Raw genomic sequence first — 19,742 nt, forward strand, 5'->3', positions numbered from 1 at the left:
GCACCATACTCAATATACTACCAACACTGTTGTATCAGAAAACCCCTCGCAGTTGACAGATTTCAAAATACTGAGTGGCCAGTATAGCACCAGTGATTACGTCTTGCTGTAATTCACTCGATTTTCTGGATTCCAGCAGAAACCAATCGTTTGATTTCCGACCGCACTCCGGGGGTCATCTGCTTAATTTCCATACAGGAAAGCAGCAGTCATAAAAGGGCCGGTGTTTCTAATAAGGTGGCCATTTATACAGTGAACCGGGAGAGTGTAATATTTTCAATCCCACACAGGCTAAATATCACAGAGCTTTTATTTAATACATCTTGTGTGTAATATATATATATATATCTCGCTCTATTGAGAAACATATGTAACAGTATCATATTTACTTCCTTCCATCCCAGGCATTACTATAGAGGACGTCTATGGCATACATTGGACTAATCGACGGAATTGTGAAAATTTAAAAAAAAAAATAAAAAAAAAAAAAAAATAAAAAAATGATAATCTGGAGACGTGGAAAACATTTTTTTTTCATTAAAGAAACAAATTGATAATTTACAGGAGACTAGAGGGAACAAAAACAAAGGCATAACACATACATGTTGAGCTGGAGTAGAAATAAATTAACCGTTTTCCAGCCGGCGAGGTGTGCGAGACAAGTCTCGGTTGTATTAAGAACCGTTCTTATAAAATATAGATTATGGCAAAAGAGGAGAATAATCACATTTTTTTTTTTCAGCAGCGAAGCGTTGTGGGATGAGAATATTGAATGGCGCCTGGGTATAATGGAAAGGGGCGAGCAGAATGGGCACGGGCTCAGGTCATTCACAATTACACAACTCCCTTTGGCATATTTTCAGGATGTTCCTCTCCTTTGGATAAAAGTATATGGAGGACACATGGGGGGCGGGGGGTTCGCCAATGTTTGGGCTGCGTTTAGGGAGCCGTTTCAGGACACTGGCCGTCATAGGGGGCTTCTAAACACGAGGGCAGAGGGGCAAACAGGTGGGTTATCCTCTTATACAAGTGCAATATAGTCAGGGGCGCGTGCAGTCTAGTGCTTCTCCTCGGGAAAAGATTCACAGGCAGATGGCTGCAGAAAAGAAAAAAAAAAGATAGAATCAAAATTTACTTCTCAATATTTCCTGAAACTTTCACGTCTCCCATGTAAAACCTTCCAACCTACTCGCATCCCCCGCTACGACCCGTCACTCGCCCTCCATAAAACCTCCTCCACTAATGGCGGCGGATTCCAGCGCTTTTACCTCCGTCCATTCCTGGCATCGGAAGCATCCGGCAGCCCTTCCTCTCCTACCCGACATGACTCTCCAGCTTTGGGGACTTTTTTTTTTTTTTTAAAATCCAAATGCATGTACTTTTGGATTAACCCCTTCACAACCAGGCTATCCCTCCCCCCCCGTTTTTCAATCCCCTTCTCCCCAGAGCCATTGCTTTTTTTTTTATTCGTCTGTCAATATAGCCATATGATGGCTTTTTTCTGGGCGAGTTGTACTTTTGAACAACAGCATTGATTCTACCGTATAGTGTACTGGTAAACACGAAAAAAAATTCCAAGTGCGGTAAAATTGCAAAAAAAAAAAAAATAAAATAAAGTGCAATCCCACAGTTTTGTTTTTTTTTACCATGTTCACTAAATGCAAAAACTGACCAGCCATTATGATTCTCCAGTTCATTACGAGTTTGCAGACACCAAACATGTCTAGGTTTTTGTTTTTTTTTATTTCGGTGGTGAGAATAAAATCCAAAAGTTTGTTTAAGGAAAAAAAAAAAAAAAAACCACATATGGCGCCATTTTCTGAGACTTGTAGTGACTCCAATTTTTGTAATGTGGGTCTTAGTGAGGGCTTATTTTTTGTGCGCCGTGCTGATATTTTTATTGATACCATTTTAAGTTAGGTACAATCTTTTTATCGCCTATTATTGCAATGTTGCGGCGACCAAAAAAAAAATGCCGTTGACCAATCGGAAGAATTCTTATTATATTTTGATAGATTGGACATTTCTGAGAGCGGTGACACCAAATATGTGGGGTTTTTAATGGTTTTATTTTGAATTTGGCAAAATGGGAGCAATTTGATTTTTGTTTTTTTCATGTTTACACTTTTTACTGGCTTCAAGAGTTTGCAAGCTGCCATCTTCTGATCACTTCTGCTACCCATCTGCTATGAACGCCGGCCACGGGGCAATGGCAATGCCATCTAAGGGATCTCCTGCGGGCCATGAATGGGTTTTATTAAAAATTTTTGCACCTTTCGCCAACTTTAGCTTCTGCATTGTACTGTATTGCTGGCTGTAGAATGGGTTAACTGGGAATCAATCAGTGAGCTCGTTCTGGGAAAATGTATAGCACTTTGTTATGTCCTTATCTGAGCGCTTGTTGCTGACTTATGACCACAGACCACATCAATGTTGAATGCACAGGGAAATATGGAGCCTTTAAGAGCAAACCAGTGCAAAATTTGTAGTGAAGCCCAATTGCAAAAAAATTAAGCCAGAAATACATGAATTTAAGTAAAAAAAAAAAAAAACAATCCCCAGAGTTGGAGTACCCCTTTAAGTCTAAAGCCTTAAAGTGGAAGTCTGATGCCTCCTGGCACGTGTAGTTTAATAATTGAGACTTGTAGATTTAAAGGGGTATAACGTGATGACATATCGCTCACATATGCCATTATAATCACTGGGGGTCCGACACTGGTATCCCCCAGTAGTGTAGCCCCGTTTCTGGTTTTTGGCAGGGAAATGATGAGCCGCTTCATTCCAGTGAATGGGGCTGGATAATTTTCCCCGCACGGCAGAATGGTCAGGGGGCTTCTTTAGAAAAGGACCCTCCACCAACACTGAAAATTAAAGGGCTGCAGTGCAGGTATAGCTCTGCAGGCCCTTTATTATTAGTGCAGTAGGGGTTGCAGAGATCAGACCCCCATTGATCGTAATGATATATACCGCGGGTGCGCCAGTGCTTCTTAAGATGGGCATTTCCCTTTAAGTCATAATATACATTAATATCTTAAGATGGGGGCCCTCAATGTGTTTGGTGATTTGAGTCCCCATGACAACTCTGCCTGGCAATAGAACCTCTTCTTGATTTACTTCTACGTCGCCGCTTCTTAGGGACGGGCGGACTAGAAATTTACCTTCATCATTAACAGTTGCATTGCTGCCGGTTCTGTAGCTGTGTCCCGTGCGTGTGCTTTGCATGCCGCGGCGAGGCTTCACCGTACTGGATCCCAGATCCCATCCTCTCAGGATCCAGCTCACCTAAAATAATGAGAGGGAACGTCAGAGGCAAAGATAAGTAGGAGTGTGGTGGAAAGGCCAAAACGATTAGATACTGGCTTTATAGCACACCACCTTACACAACATGCATGCACATGGTGGTCCGGGGTCCTTCAGCTACTGGTAATACCCCGCAGTGTATGCCTCCATGTACGCACATACACTGCACGGCAGAAATAGGAACATGACGTTTCTGGATTAGCAGGATTAGTGAGGACATGGCTCCTGTGACGGACTGACGTCACTCCGCACTCCACGGGGCGATGCACTGGGATTTATGGATTAGTTATACCATGACGAAAATATCTGAGCGCAGAATCCAAACAGAGGGTCCGAGAAGTGACCGCTGCAATACTCACACCGGATCACAGACCTGCAGCACCCTACTAGAAGTCACTCATCATATATTATTAAAGGGGTTGTCTGACGAATAAGAGCACTCTAGCGATGTGTATTCCTATACAGTACAGCACAGGCTGATACTAAAGAATATTGTACAGGTTTATGGGTTTAGCTTGTGTACGTCCGTTTAAGTTGATGAACCATATCTGCCACCTTAATTCCTGCTTCTCCTCTGAAAAGGTTCTCCTAATGCTGAACTACATTTCCCATAATGCCAAAGTGATGTATATGCAGCAGTCTCGGCGTCTCCTGTGTGATGCATATGCAGCAGGCTCGGCGTCTCCTGTGTGATGTATATGCAGCAGGCTCGGCGTCGCCTGTGTGATGTATATGTAGCAGCCTCAGTGTCTCCTGTGTGATGTATATGCAGCAGTCTCAGTGTCTCCTATGTGATTCATACAACAGTCAGTTGTATCTACGTGATGTATACACCAGTCTCAGTGTCTCCTATGTAATGTACAGGTGCTTCTCACAAAATTAGATCATCATAAAGTTAATTTATTTCAGTTCTTCAATACAAAAAGTGAAACTCATATATTGTATAGAGTCATTACAAACAGAGTGATCTGTTCCAAGTGTTAATATATGTTAATGTTGATGATTATGGCTTACAGCCAATGAAAACTCCAAAGTCATTATCTCAGTAAATTAGAATACTTTATAATACCAGATTGAAAAATGATTTTAAAATCTGAAATGCTGGCCTACTGAAATGTATGTTCAGTAAATGCTCTCAATACTTGGTCAGGGCTCCTTCTGCATCAATGCGGCGTGGCATGGAGGCGATCAGTCTGTGGCGCTGCTGAGGTGTTACGGAAGCCCAGGTTGCTTTGACAGCAGCCTTCAGCTCGTCTGCATTGTTGGGTCTGGTGTCTCTCATCTTCCTCTTGACAATACCCCATAGATTCTCTATGGGGTTAAGGTCAGGCGAGTTTGCTGCCAATCAAGCACAGTGATACTGTTGTTTGTAAATCAGGTATTGGTACTTTTGGTAGTGTGGACAGGAGCCAAGTCCTGCTGGAGAATGACATTTCCATCTCCAAAAAGCTTGTCGGCAGAGGGAAGCATGAAGTGCTCTAAAATCTCCTGGTAGACGGCTGAGCTGACTTTGGTCTTGATAAAACACAGCGGACCTACACCAGCAGATGACATGGCTCCCCAAACCATCACTGATTGTGGAAACTTCACACTAGACCTCCAGCACCTTGGATTGTGGCCTCTCCACCCTTCCGCCAGACTCTGGGACCTCGATTTCCAAATGAAATGCAAAATTTACTTACCTTGAGGAGTGTGTCAGTGACTGCTTTCTGAACATCTGTCAAGTCAGCAGTCTTCCCCATGATTGTGAAACAGACTAAGGGACCATTTTAAACGCTTAGGAAGCCTTTGCAGGGTTTTTTTTTTAATTATTCTAATTTACTGAGATAATGACTTTTGGGTTTTCATTGGCTGTAAGCCATAATCATCAACATTAACAGAAATAAAATCGTGAAATAGATCACCCTGTTTGTAATGACTCTATACACTTTTTGTATTGAAGAACTGAAATAAATTAACTTTTTGATGATATTCTAATTTTGTGAAAAGCACTTGTATATAATGGCAGTTTCTGCACATCCAATGTGATGTATATACAGCAGTCTCAGTGTCTCCTACATGATGTGCATACAGCAGTCTCCTGGTGTGTTGACTTTGACAGCGCTGCAGCCAATTAGCGATTTCAGCTGCTCAGGGTGGGGCATCCTGTCTACACAGGTAGGGCCGTTGATATCACTAATTTGCCACAGCGCTGCAGACAATATTAGACCCATGAGATGCGAAGGAGTTTCAGCACTGGACCCGGGACGGGTGAGTAAAGGTCAACTTTTAGAACTGCAGTTGGGGAAGGGGGTTACAGGGATTTTTTTTTTTTTTTTTTTAATTGCAAATACCCTTCTCCTGCCTGTAGACTCTCACTTACCTGAATCTATTTTACTTAATATTGTCCGGGCACACTTTAAGAAAGCTTCCTCCACATTCTCTCCGGTCAGTGCACTTGTTTCTAGGAACATGAGTTCTGCAGAGAACAAACTTAGTTAAAACATTTTGCATTGGGATTTAGCTCACTGTTGACAACTTAATTGCATAAACACACGACAAAGTCAGCCTGCCAGAAGACAGTGGGCGCAAGGATTAGCACCGCCGTTGGATTATTATGGGGGGGGGGGGGGGGGCACTACAATACCTAGAAAACCTACAGTGCTTACATAAACGGGTAAGTCTCTGATGGCACTTTTGCTTGAGGAAGGATCCCAATGAAAAGTAATACAAGTATGTTGGTTTATTAACTGTGATCACAATCGGGTTTGTTAGCTCACTCGTCCAAACGTGGGGACTAAATTATCACTCCCCAATCTCAAGAGGAATGGGTTTGTTTTTTTCGTGGGACTAGAGGTAGGATCCACCAGTAACCCCCGTGACACTAGGAAATACGAGGTGTAGGCGAATAGGTAGCGAATTCAACACAGATCTTAACTACTCGTCGTTGTTGGGATTGCCTACACACAAACAAGTGACATGGGATATCTAGGATACGTCGCGGAAGGATAGAGATCAATAACGCCTGGTCAATGATAATGAAATAGACTCCATTTACATCTTTTTTTTTTATTTTTATAAAACACGATTTATTTATTCTTATGCACGTAAACATCGGACCCATTAGAGTTACTCATCTTTAGCGAGACCCCCCTCTCCGTGATTGGTCACAGTATTGATCATGAAGATTGGGTCCCATACGAGAGAGAGAACCAAAAACAAGGATGCGATATATAAAAACCTTTCCTGTGCTGTGTCTTTTATATACCTGATGAAGGCTCAGAAGAGTTGAAACGCGTCATGTTCAGTTTTTAACTATTTTTATTCCCAAAATTATTTTAATGTGATCTAACAAACCTGATTACAGTTAATGAACCAACATTGATTTATATTCATTTTCATTGGGATCCTTCCTCAAATGGAAACGTCAGAGAATAACCCATCTTTGCACCCACGTGGCGTGACTTCTGGGTCAGGAAAGTACGCTGCCACGGGATCAGATGAGCTGCATGCCGCACGAGGGATACCGGTTTCTTTGAAAATCGCGTCCAGTGTTGTTCCGATGCAGCACAACTAGCTTCAGCCACGCTATGTGTAGCAGAACTAATCATCTCCTATGAACGCCGGCCATGGGCGGCACGCATAGCAGATCTGCAATGACAAGCATGGGGGTCTCCTGCAGACCCCCAGTCATCATGCCCACAGATCGGCGCCCCACGATCACATGACAGGGGCGTCGATGGGTGAGGTTTGTGACGCACTTCCAGTGCAAGAGATTGACAGCAGCATTTAACATGTTAACAGCCGCGGGTAGATCGCAATTCCACCCGCGACCGTTAGGGGCCCATGACAGCTGATCAGATCAGGGAAAGATGAGGGCTCACCACCGGAGCAGATGACATATAGATGTGTCATGAGTCGTTAAAGGGGTTAATATTCTTACCATTTTCCTGGGCGAAGCGCGATGCCTCTAAAAACGTCACCTCTCGGTCGGCATCCAAGTCCTTCTTGTTACCGCATAAAATAATGATAATGTTGGGACTGGCCAGCGTCCGCGCATCGGTGAGCCAGTTGGTCAAGGAGTTGTAACTCTCTCGGCTGCAAGAATCAAAAAAACAAAAACACAGGATATCAGTCTGTAAATGCTAAAATCTGCAGTTTATTAAACGTGAAATAACCCGCCGGCCGTCAGGGAGGGCGCCACAATCAGAAGATTTCCTCCACAGCGCAAGGAGGCCCCCTAGTGGAGACTGAATATTCAGCGCAAGGAGACGGGCGCCCCAATTCATTTTTTGTACTAGCCTTTGTGATGGGGACCATCAGTCCATTCACTTCTATGGGCCAGCAGTAGTGCATATGCGAGACCTCCGCCCCATAGATCGTGGATGCTGCACTGGTCACACTTGCTCCATTTACATGTAGGATTTTGATGCAAAGTTCTTGATCCTCCATCAAATGGCCCATTCAAACGAGCCGGAGTAGAAACGCTCGTTCCCAATTATAGACCGTCTGAACAGGCCGCCAACGTCTGATGAGCGAGGAAAAAGCTTGTTCGTCGGGTGCAATGATATTTAAGAAGGCTTAATAATAATTGTTCTCCGTACTACGCTGATAATGACGAGTTTACACGGCGCACAGTGTCCGTCCAGCGGTACCGAGGTGCTTTACGGTGCACAGACCCGACCCAGAGTCCTCAGATCTAGTACAGGAAGAGCTGGAAATAAAACCACCAAAAGCAGAGATCTCCATTTATAAACCACAGTCATCGGGGCTGGAGAAATCGCTGCCGTCCTGGTCCGCCATGACCTTTGCTTTGGTAAGAGGCCACGTTCTTAGATAAAGCACAGATGGAATCGTACTGACAGGAGCCCAGCGGAGGTCACACGCCGACTTCTCAGAACTGGATCGACAATGGTTAATTATTAACTTTCATTCTGGGCCATGATGAAACCTTCCGCCGCGGCTCCAGACCGGTCTAACAGCAGCCTTGTGTGCAGATAAGAAGATATCTGAGGGCACGCAGCAATGCAGGAGCCTGGCACAGGGGCAGAGACATGCAGGGGCCATTATTGTTCATGGGCGAGTCTGGAAACTCAAAGTTAGGACATTAGGGCAGCCGTCCGCGATCATCTCTTGGTGTGGGATGTCTGCCTGGTCTATTGGCGGGGTACGGGGGTGATGGGACGGGACTGCTGGTCAGGATCCAGATCTCTTTGAGGATGAGGGTGTCTGCCTTTCACAATCCTCATCTCTTGGGGGAGTAGGGTCTGCCGGTCAGGATCCCCATCTCTTGGGGGGCGAATCTGCCGGTGAGGAACCTCACCTCGTGGTGAATGGGAAGGGGGGGGGGAAATGGGGGGGTCGTGAGGCTCTACCAGTCAGGATCCGATCCTCATCTCCTAGGGGGGTAGGGTCTGCCACTTAGGATTCTCGTCTCTTGAGGGGGAGGGTCTGCCGGTCGGGATCCTAGTCTCTTGAGGGGGAGGGTCTGCCGGTCAGGATCCTAGCCTCTTGAGAGGGGACGAGGTGGGGGGGGGGGGGGGGGTTTCTGCCGGTCATGGTCCTCAGCTCTTTGAAAATCTGCCAGTCAGGATCATCCTCATCACTGTGGGGGGAAATAAGCCACTCAGGATCCTGATCTCTTGGGGGAGTAGGGTCTGCTGGTCACGATCCTCATATCTTGGGGGGTGAAGGGGGAGGATCTGCCGGTGAGGAACCTCACCTTGTGGTGAATGGGGGGGGATGGTAGGGTCTGCCACCTAGGATCCTCGTCTCTTGAGGGGGGGGGGGGGGGGGGTCTGCCGGTCAGGATCCCAGTCCCTTGAAGGGGGAGGGGGGGGGGGGAAGAGGGTCTGCCGCCCAGGATCCTCGTCTCTTGAGGGGGAGGGTCTGCCGGTCAGGATCCTAGCCTCTTGAGAGGGGGGGGGGGGGTTTCTGCCGGCCAGGGTCCTCGGCTCCTTAAAAATCTGCCAGTCAGGATCATCCTCATCACTGTGGGGGGAAATAAGCCACTCAGGATCCTGATCTCTTGGGGGAGTAGGGTCTGCCGGTCAGGATCCCCATCTCTCGGGGGGTGAAGGGGGAGGATCTGCCGTTGAGGAACCTCACCTCGTGGTGAATGGGGGGGGGGGGGGGGGAGGGGAGGGCAGGGTTCTGCCACCTAGGATCCTCGTCTCTTGAGGGGGGGGGGGGGGGGGGGTCTGCCGGTCAGGATCCCAGTCCCTTGAAGGGGGGAAGAGGGGGAGGGGGTCTGCCGCCCAGGATCCTCGTCTTTTGAGGGGGGAGGGTCTGCCAGTCAGGATCCTAGCCTCTTGAGGGAGGGGAAGGGTAGGGTCTGCCACCCAGGATCTTGGGGGAGTAGGGTCTGCTAGTCAGGATCCTCATCTCTTGGGGGAGTAGGGTCTGCTAGTCAGGATCCTCATCTCTTGGGGGAGTAGGGTCTGCTAGTCAGGATCCTCATCTCCTGGGGGGTTTCTGCCGGTCAGGGTCCTCATCTCTTTGTAAATCTGCCGGTCAGGATCATCCTCATCACTGGGGGAGGCCCTCAAGAAATCGGCCGCTCATGATCCTCATCTCTTGGGGGGGGGGGGGGGGGGGAAGGGGAGGTCTGTCGGTCAGGTTACTCATCTCTTGGGTGGATGTGTGTGGGTGGGGGGGATTTGGTCTGCCGGTCAGGATTGAGTACTACATCGATCATTATTTCAATTCACTGAACAACCCCTTTAAATCCTGCCCCCAAATCCATGCCAATATGCATTCACCCAAGGGATTAAGTTGGCAAAAGGATCAAGCAGGCAAATGCTTCACCCCTTCTGTTCTTTATGCACAGCTCTATGAAACTATAAAAAAAAAAAAAAAAAAAGTGACAATCCCCTACAGACTGGTTTTTGTTTTTTTTCCCCTCTCTTCTTCCAAGAGTCATTACTATTTTTAATTTTTCCATCAACACCCATGTGGGCTTTTTTTTTTTTTTTTTTTTGGTGGGACAAGTTGAAGCTTCCAATGACCTGACAACACGATTCTCCAGATCGGTACAATTACGGTGATCCCAGTGCAACCACAAAAAAAAAAAAAAAAATATAATGAGAAACATGGTAATTCTGGCATTTATATGTATTTATTTATTTATTTTTTATGGAATTTTCCTTATGGGTTAATTAGGTTTATATTTTGATAGATCAGGTTTTAGGATTTATTTTTCTATTTTTGAACTGGGAAAAAGGAGGGGTTGATTTATTCATTTTTTTAATTAAAATGTTACATTATTGTTTTAGTGCAGTGTATATTACCTACTCCTCTCCTCTGGAGCCCAGCCTTATAGGAGCACCCAGATGGCAGTGACGGGGGCCTTAAGTAGGTCCACTTCTGCAAAGGCAACCCCACGTCTCCCCATGATCGCTGCCATCAGTGGCAGTCGCTGGCTGTATAATACAGAGAGCGCCGGCCCAGTGTGGAGTGGGCTCAGCTCATGAGCCCACTCTCGTCGTAGAACGTACCAGTACTCATAGAAACATGATAACAAATAGAACCTACACTAAGACCAAAAAAATAAATCAAACCGGGAGCCAACAAACAAGTTACCGTATAACTGTAAAACAAATACATTGAAAAAAAAAAAAAAAAATCCTAAAGGTTCAGCATTCACAGAGCTGAACTGGTTAATAGGTTTACCAGTAAGTCTACACCCAGGTAATTGCAGACTGGCGGCAGTGCTCACCGGTAGACTCACCTTGCAATGTCATAGACTAAGAGCGCCCCCGCTGCTCCTCTGTAGTAACTGCGAGTAACTGACCTGATAAAAGAAAGAAGCAAAAAAAAAAAAAAATCAGCCGGGAACACAAGTATCAGAGTACAATAATGGAAGATCCCAAAAATATATTAAATAATTTGCAGAAAAGATCAAGCAAAAAATAAAATTGATATTTAAAGGGATATGCCCATGTAGAATATCACCAAGACATGCAATTATTTTACGACCAGTCATGTTCAAGCCTCTGCAGACCCCGTAAATAAAAGGAGGCGGCTGTGATGTAGGGCTGCGTCCCCTTCTCTGACCTCCCTACTCGGTGACACCGGTCACAAGAACGGCAGAACAGCTCCATGAAAGTGAATATGGCCGGCGTCCGCTTCCTGCACGTCATGCCAATAAGTAGGGAGGACAGAAAAGCAAATCCAGAGCTAAGAATCTGTGCTGAAACTCATTCCCAGGGTCAGAGACGTCCGACCCCATATGGCGTATACTAGAGTTACACCGTCACGTTATAAGACTGGAATACTCCTTTAAGAAAGGCATCTCCTGCAGAAAACCCTACGGATCGGTCAGGACTCTGGCTTCTGAAGTCCGCGGTTTTATCGGGGGTCACATTACACTGACCTAAATCTCTCCTGTCCGGCAGTATCCCAGATCTGCAGCTTCACCGATTTACCCCCCACGTTGACAATCCTGGAGCCGAACTCCACTCCGATCGTGTGATTAGAGTCTTGCTTAACTAGAAGGCAAAAAAAAAAACATAAAGAGAACAATGACTGGTGTACGGGGGTCCCAGGGGGTTATCGCATTAAATACATTTATCCACAATTCAGAGCACAAGTGTATAATCGCTGATTGTGAGGATGGGGGTCCCATTGTAGCACATGTGTGACGGCTGCATTCACTTCTACGGGAAGACATTTTTTTCCATTAGTCTCACAGAAGTGAATGGCGCATATACAGATACGCTGCATTCAGCCGACCTTAGGACCCCTACCGGTTTCAGGATTGATGATGGTCCCAAAGGTCAGGTCTCCATCAATCATACAGTTATCGCCTATCTTGTGACTACACGCTATATCCCGACTATGCCATTGTGATCACAGTTACACTCTGGGGCAAATTTATAAAAGGGGTTTTCCATTACTTTTATATTGATAAAGTATGGAATGGACAAGGTAACTGTTAGGTGGATTCATAACTGGCTTAGTGATTGGACCCAAAGAGTGGTCATAAATGGCTGCGCATCCAGTTGGCAGAATGTCTCAAGTGCGGTACCACAGGGTTCTGTCCTGGACCCTGTATTGTTCAACATCTTTATCAATGATTTAGATGAAGGAATTGAGGATACACTGATTAAATTTGCTGATGACACAAAGCTAGGAGGGATAGCTAATACTAGAGAAAGGATTCACACAGATATAAATAAACTGGAGCAGTGGGCAGCAACTAACAGAATGGTTTTTAATGGGGACAAATGCAAAGTACTACATCTGGGCAATAAAAATGAAAAAAAGCATATACAGAATGGGAGGAATAGGGCTAAGCAACAGCACATGTGAAAAAGACTTGGGTATACTAATAGATCACAGACTGCACATGAGTCAACAGTGTGATGCAGCAGCAAAAAAGGCAAATACAATTCTGGGATGTATTAACAGAAGCACACAGTCTAGATCACGTGAAGTCATTACTGCCCTCTACTCCTCTTCGGTCAGACCTCATCTGGAATACTGGATCCAGTTTTTGGCATATTTTAATAAACACATCAACAAACTGGAGCAAGTTCAGAGAAGAGCGACCAGGATTTTGACCGGTCTGCAAACCATGTCCTATGAGGAACGGTTGCGGGATTTGGGAATGTTTAGCTTGCAAAAAAAGAAGACCGAGAGGAGACTTAATAGCTACAAATATCTCAAGGGCTGTCACATTGTAGAAGGATCAGCTTTATTCTCATTTGCACAAGGAAAGATTAGCAGCAATGGGATTAGATATTAGAAAAAACTTTGACAGTGAGGGGGATCAATGAGTGGAACAGGCGGCCACGAGAGGTGGTGAGTTCTCCTTCAATGGAAGTCTTCACACAGAGGCTGGACAGACATCATGATTTAGTGAATCCTGCTTTGAGCAGGGGGTTGGACCAGATGACCCAGGAGGTCCCTTCACACTCTATCATTCTATTATCTATCCTCAGGACAAGTCATCAATATCAGATGGAAGGGGGTTGGATACCCAGCACCTCCATCAATTAGCTCCGGGGGGCGGTCAGATGTGAAACGTGACCACAGGCAGAAGAGCTCAGCTCCGCACATGGCTAAGATCACCTATTATCCTCTTTACTGAGTTGCAGTACCTGGCAGCGGCCACCACATGATAGATGGCGCTGCGCTGTCCCGGCTGCACTCACTACTGACGTCCGGCTTGTGCAGGAGGAGATACCTCGGCTCCCCCCAAAAAAATTCATTGCTTTTAAAATAAAAGTAGAGTAAATACCACTTTTTTTTCTAAAGTCGGCAGTGTGGAAAGAACGTGACGCAGATTATTAAACATTCTGCATTATTAAACCTATGCAGCTTCAGTGGTGCTGAGTGAGTGGTGGTCTCAGCGGTGGGACCCCACACAACAAGACATCCAGTACGTCCTATCACGGGAGATCTTGCCCCATATATTCCTCGTCTGCATCGTCCGGATCTGCGCTGACAACGTCCCCCAGCAGGCACAGACGAGGACCACTACTCACACTTGCTCTCGATGAACTGGTGGAGGAGGCAGGACTTCCCCGTCCCTGCGCTGCCGATGACCAGGAACTTGAAGAGAAAATCTGGAATGAACATTAATAATGAAGTCAGTTGTATAAATAGCATTTCCCCATGTGTACGGCAGCCAAGAGCGTCAACAGCTGGGAGGGTCCGCCACTGGTCCGACTGGTTTATAGTGGAAACCGTCAACATGCCTGTGGTGAGCACCCCCTCCCCCCTGAGCACAGCGGATAATGGACATGTACCGCACAGAGGAACCCGCGACCCGCGATGGAAGTGTCCGGTCACTACTGCACAGACACCGAGAAATCTGGGGGATTTCAGCCCCGCAGGGCGGTAAACGCAGCTCCAGAGGACAGAACAGCAAGTAATATAGAAAGTAACTGTACACAAAGCAGAGACGGCAAGGACAGAAGAAGGAGCACAATGGCGGAGTACAGGCCCGAATCATCACAGGCCACACACCGGAAGATGGAGGATGGCACAGCACAGCGCTCACACTGCGGCCACCAGACAGGAAACCACAAGTCAGAGCTGAAGAGACTGCGCTGATTACACGGCCCCACAGGCCAGAGGCTACCGAGACATCGCAGCATCCCCCCCCCCCATCACACATCTCCCCCCCCGTGTCACCATCAGACATCTCTCCCCCCCCCCCCGTGTCACCATCAGACATCTCCCCCCCCGTGTCACCATCAGACATCTCCCCCCCCCCCGTGTCACCATCAGACATCTCCCCCCCCCCCGTGTCACCATCAGACATCTCCCCCCCCCCCGTGTCACCATCAGACATCTCCCCCCCCCCCGTGTCACCATCAGACATCTCCCCCCCCCCCGTGTCACCATCAGACATCTCCCCCCCCCCCGTGTCACCATCAGACATCTCCCCCCCCCCCGTGTCACCATCAGACATCTCCCCCCCCCGTGTCACCATCAGACATCTCCCCCCCCGTGTCACCATCAGACATCTCCCCCCCCGTGTCACCATCAGACATCTCCCCCCCGTGTCACCATCAGACATCTCCCCCCCCCCCCCGTGTCACCATCAGACATCTCCCCCCCCCCCCCGTGTCACCATCAGACATCTCCCCCCCCCCCGTGTCACCATCAGACATCTCTCCCCCCCCCCCGTGTCATCATCAGACATCTCTCCCCCCCGTGTCACCATCAGACATCTCTCCCCCCCGTGTCACCATCAGACATCTCTCCCCCCCGTGTCACCATCAGACATCTCTCCCCCCCCCCGTGTCACCATCAGACATCTCCCCCCCCCCCCCGTGTCACCATCAGACATCTCCCCCCCCCCCCCGTGTCACCATCAGACATCTCTCCCCCCCCCCCCGTGTCATCATCAGACATCTCTCCCCCCCGTGTCACCATCAGACATCTCTCCCCCCCGTGTCACCATCAGACATCTCTCCCCCCCCCCCGTGTCACCATCAGACATCTCTCCCCCCCCCCCCGTGTCACCATCAGACATCTCTCCCCCCCCCCCCCGTGTCACCATCAGACATCTCTCCCCCCCCCCCCGTGTCACCATCAGACATCTCTCCCCCCCCCCCCGTGTCACCATCAGACATCTCTCCCCCCCCCCCCGTGTCACCATCAGACATCTCTCCCCCCCCCCCCCGTGTCACCATCAGACATCTCTCCCCCCCCCCCCGTGTCACCATCAGACATCTCTCCCCCCCCCCCGTGTCACCATCAGACATCTCTCCCCCCCCCCCCGTGTCACCATCAGACATCTCTCCCCCCCCCCCCCGTGTCACCATCAGACATCTCTCCCCCCCCCCCGTGTCACCATCAGACATCTCTCCCCCCCCCCGTGTCACCATCAGACATCTCTCCCCTCCCCCCCCCCCGTGTCACCATCAGACATCTCTCCCCCCCCCCCCGTGTCACCATCAGACATCTCCCCTCTCCCCCCCCGTGTCACCATCAGACATCTCTCCCCTCCCCCCCCCCGTGTCACCATCAGACATCTCTCCCCCCCCCCCCGTGTCACCATCAGACATCTCCCCGGCACCGTGACATGAGGCACCTCCCTCCCCTGACCCGGGCCTCACCGTATGTCTCCGACATGTTTCCGCGCTCTGGGCCCTCTCCTCCTCCTCCGGCCCGGGGCCCGGACTGCAGCTTCACCTCTTCCTCTATCTTTTCTTACTGAGCTAAAGGACCTTTGATGACGTCCCGGCCATGTGACCAGTCACGTGGGCGTACCCGGTACATGGGCGGAGTCGCGGCTGTACCACTATCTACCTGGAGGGGGCGGTGTGCGCACTAGTGTCTTCTCCGCCGTCCTCCCCGGGTGCCGACCACAGTCTCCTGTCAGCGGCCCCTGTGTGTTCTGTGCCGCCATTACCCTCAGGGACAAGCTGCGTTATTTCCTGCTCGGCTCAGGCTTGTTTATTGCAGGGCGGTTTGTAGTCACAATGCCTCCATTCAGTTTACTACATAATGTACTGAAAAACGCGTAAAGCAAAACGTACAAGTGCGGAGAAGGGGGAATCCTGCCATTGGTTTCATGCTTTGTAGTTATGGGCCCCATAGGACAGAGATTGCAGCGCGGGCGGCTTCCAGTAACCTCTAGGCACCCAGTGATTGCATGGTGGCAGCGGGGCGGCTTCCAGTAACCTCTAGGCACCCAGTGATTACATGGTGGCAGCGGGGCGGCTTCCAGTAACCTCTAGGCACCCAGTGATTACATGGTGGCAGCGCAGGCGGCTTCCAGTAACCTCTAGGCACCCAGTGATTGCATGGTGGCAGCGGGGCGGCTTCCAGTAACCTCTAGGCACCCAGTGATTGCATGGTGGCAGCGCGGGCGGCTTCCAGTAACCTCTAGGCACCCAGTGATTACATGGTGGCAGCGGGGCGGCTTCCAGTAACCTCTAGGCACCCAGTGATTACATGGTGGCAGCGGGGCGACTTCCAGTAAACTCTAGGCACCCAGTGATTGCATGGTGGCAGCGCGGGCGGCTTCCAGTAAACGCTAGGCACCCAGTGATTACATGGTGGCAGCGCAGGCGGCTTCCAGTAACCTCTAGGCACCCAGTGATTGCATGGTGGCAGCGCGGGCGGCTTCCAGTAAACTCTAGGCACCCAGTGATTACATGGTGGCAGCGCGGGCGACTTCCAGTAAACTCTAGGCACCCAGTGATTGCATGGTGGCAGCGCAGGCGGCTTCCAGTAACCTCTAGGCACCCAGTGATTGCATGGTGGCAGCGCGGGCGACTTCCAGTAAACTCTAGACACCCAGTGATTACATGGTGGCAGCGCGGGCGGCTTCCAGTAAACTCTAGGCACCCAGTGATTGCATGGTGGCAGCGCGGGCGACTTCCAGTAAACTCTAGACACCCAGTGATTACATGGTGGCAGCGCGGGCGGCTTCCAGTAACCTCTAGGCACCCAGTGATTACATGGTGGCAGCGCGGGCGACTTCCAGTAAACTCTAGACACCCAGTGATTGCATGGTGGCAGCGCAGGCGGCTTCCAGTAACCTCTAGGCACCCAGTGATTGCATGGTGGCAGCGCAGGCGGCTTCCAGTAACCTCTAGGCACCCAGTGATTGCATGGTGGCAGCGCGGGCGGCTTCCAGTAACCTCTAGGCACCCAGTGATTGCATGGTGGCAGCGCGGGCGGCTTCCAGTAACCTCTAGGCACCCAGTGATTACATGGTGGCAGCGCAGGCGGCTTCCAGTAACCTCTAGGCACCCAGTGATTGCATGGTGGCAGCGCGGGCGGCTTCCAGTAACCTCTAGGCACCCAGTGATTGCATGGTGGCAGCGCGGGCGGCTTCCAGTAACCTCTAGGCACCCAGTGATTGCATGGTGGCAGCGCAGGCGGCTTCCAGTAACCTCTAGGCACCCAGTGATTGCATGGTGGCAGCGCGGGCGACTTCCAGTAAACTCTAGACACCCAGTGATTGCATGGTGGCAGCGCGGGCGACTTCCAGTAAACTCTAGACACCCAGTGATTACATGGTGGCAGCGCGGGCGGCTTCCAGTAAACTCTAGGCACCCAGTGATTGCATGGTGGCAGCGCGGGCGACTTCCAGTAAACTCTAGACACCCAGTGATTGCATGGTGGCAGCGCAGGCGGCTTCCAGTAACCTCTAGGCACCCAGTGATTGCATGGTGGCAGCGCAGGCGGCTTCCAGTAACCTCTAGGCACCCAGTGATTGCATGGTGGCAGCGCGGGCGGCTTCCAGTAACCTCTAGGCACCCAGTGATTGCATGGTGGCAGCGCGGGCGGCTTCCAGTAACCTCTAGGCACCCAGTGATTACATGGTGGCAGCGCAGGCGGCTTCCAGTAACCTCTAGGCACCCAGTGATTGCATGGTGGCAGCGCGGGCGGCTTCCAGTAACCTCTAGGCACCCAGTGATTGCATGGTGGCAGCGCGGGCGGCTTCCAGTAACCTCTAGGCACCCAGTGATTACATGGTGGCAGCGCAGGCGGCTTCCAGTAACCTCTAGGCACCCAGTGATTGCATGGTGGCAGCGCAGGCAGCTTCCAGTAACCTCTAGGCACCCAGTGATTACATGGTGGCAGCGCGGGCGGCTTCCAGTAACCTCTAGGCACCCAGTGATTGCATGGTGGCAGCGCGGGCAGCTTCCAGTAACCTCTAGGCACCCAGTGATTACATGGTGGCAGCGCGGGCAGCTTCCAGTAACCTCTAGGCACCCAGTGATTACATGGTGGCAGCGCGGGCGGCTTCCAGTAACCTCTAGGCACCCAGTGATTGCATGGTGGCAGCGCGGGCGGCTTCCAGTAACCTCTAGGCACCCAGTGATTACATGGTGGCAGCGCGGGCGGCTTCCAGTAACCTCTAGGCACCCAGTGATTACATGGTGGCAGCGCGGGCGGCTTCCAGTAACCTCTAGGCACCCAGTGATTACATGGTGGCAGCGCGGGCGGCTTCCAGTAACCTCTAGGCACCCAGTGATTGCATGGTGGCAGCGCGGGCGGCTTCCAGTAAACTCTAGGCACCCAGTGATTGCATGGTGGCAGCGCGGGCGACTTCCAGTAAACTCTAGACACCCAGTGATTGCATGGTGGCAGCGCAGGCGGCTTCCAGTAACCTCTAGGCACCCAGTGATTGCATGGTGGCAGCGCGGGCGGCTTCCAGTAACCTCTAGGCACCCAGTGATTGCATGGTGGCAGCGCGGGCGGCTTCCAGTAACCTCTAGGCACCCAGTGATTACATGGTGGCAGCGCAGGCGGCTTCCAGTAACCTCTAGGCACCCAGTGATTGCATGGTGGCAGCGCGGGCGGCTTCCAGTAACCTCTAGGCACCCAGTGATTGCATGGTGGCAGCGCGGGCGGCTTCCAGTAACCTCTAGGCACCCAGTGATTACATGGTGGCAGCGCAGGCGGCTTCCAGTAACCTCTAGGCACCCAGTGATTGCATGGTGGCAGCGCAGGCAGCTTCCAGTAACCTCTAGGCACCCAGTGATTACATGGTGGCAGCGCAGGCGGCTTCCAGTAACCTCTAGGCACCCAGTGATTACATGGTGGCAGCACAGGCGGCTTCCAGTAACCTAGGCACCCAGTGATTGCATGGTGGCAGCGCAGGCGGCTTCCAGTAACCTCTAGGCACCCAGTGATTGCATGGTGGCAGCGCAGGCGGCTTCCAGTAACCTCTAGGCACCCAGTGATTACATGGTGGCAGCGCAGGCGGCTTCCAGTAACCTCTAGGCACCCAGCGATTGCATGGTGGCAGCGCAGGCGGCTTCCAGTAACCTCTAGGCACCCAGCGATTACATGGTGGCAGCACAGGCGGCTTCCAGTAACCTCTAGGCACCCAGCGATTGCATGGTGGCAGCGCAGGCGGCTTCCAGTAAACTCTAGACACCCAGTGATTGCATGGTGGCAGCGCAGGCGGCTTCCAGTAACCTCTAGGCACCCAGTGATTGCATGGTGGCAGCGCGGGCGGCTTCCAGTAAACTCTAGACACC

The 19,742-nt window shown here is 50.3% G+C and overlaps 1 protein-coding gene across 1 annotated transcript; it reads right to left on the reverse strand.

Annotated features, from left to right (window-relative positions):
- Positions 1-292: 292 nt before the first annotated feature.
- Positions 293-15,987, reverse strand: RAB4B (RAB4B, member RAS oncogene family). The gene is made up of 8 exons (XM_069746740.1): positions 15,855-15,987; positions 13,770-13,850; positions 11,654-11,768; positions 11,009-11,071; positions 7,223-7,377; positions 5,663-5,758; positions 3,159-3,282; positions 293-1,096 (listed from the first exon to the last, which is right to left on the reverse strand). Exons 1-7 carry the CDS (start codon positions 15,868-15,870, stop codon positions 3,167-3,169), a joined length of 642 nt encoding a protein of 213 aa, XP_069602841.1. The 5' UTR covers positions 15,871-15,987; the 3' UTR covers positions 293-1,096; positions 3,159-3,166.
- Positions 15,988-19,742: the final 3,755 nt, after the last annotated feature.

This window comes from Ranitomeya imitator, chromosome 2 (assembly GCF_032444005.1).
Source record: "Ranitomeya imitator isolate aRanImi1 chromosome 2, aRanImi1.pri, whole genome shotgun sequence".
NCBI classification, from domain to species: Eukaryota; Metazoa; Chordata; class Amphibia; order Anura; family Dendrobatidae; genus Ranitomeya; species Ranitomeya imitator.

Coding starts and splice junctions, on each gene's coding strand:
- RAB4B (XM_069746740.1), bottom strand. Junction 11,769..13,769: donor CCAGTTCATCGAGAGCAAGT/GTGAGTAGTGGT, acceptor TTTGCCTTCTAG/TTAAGCAAGACTCTAATCAC. Junction 11,072..11,653: donor GCCGGACAGGAGAGATTTAG/GTCAGTGTAATG, acceptor TTCTTTTATCAG/GTCAGTTACTCGCAGTTACT.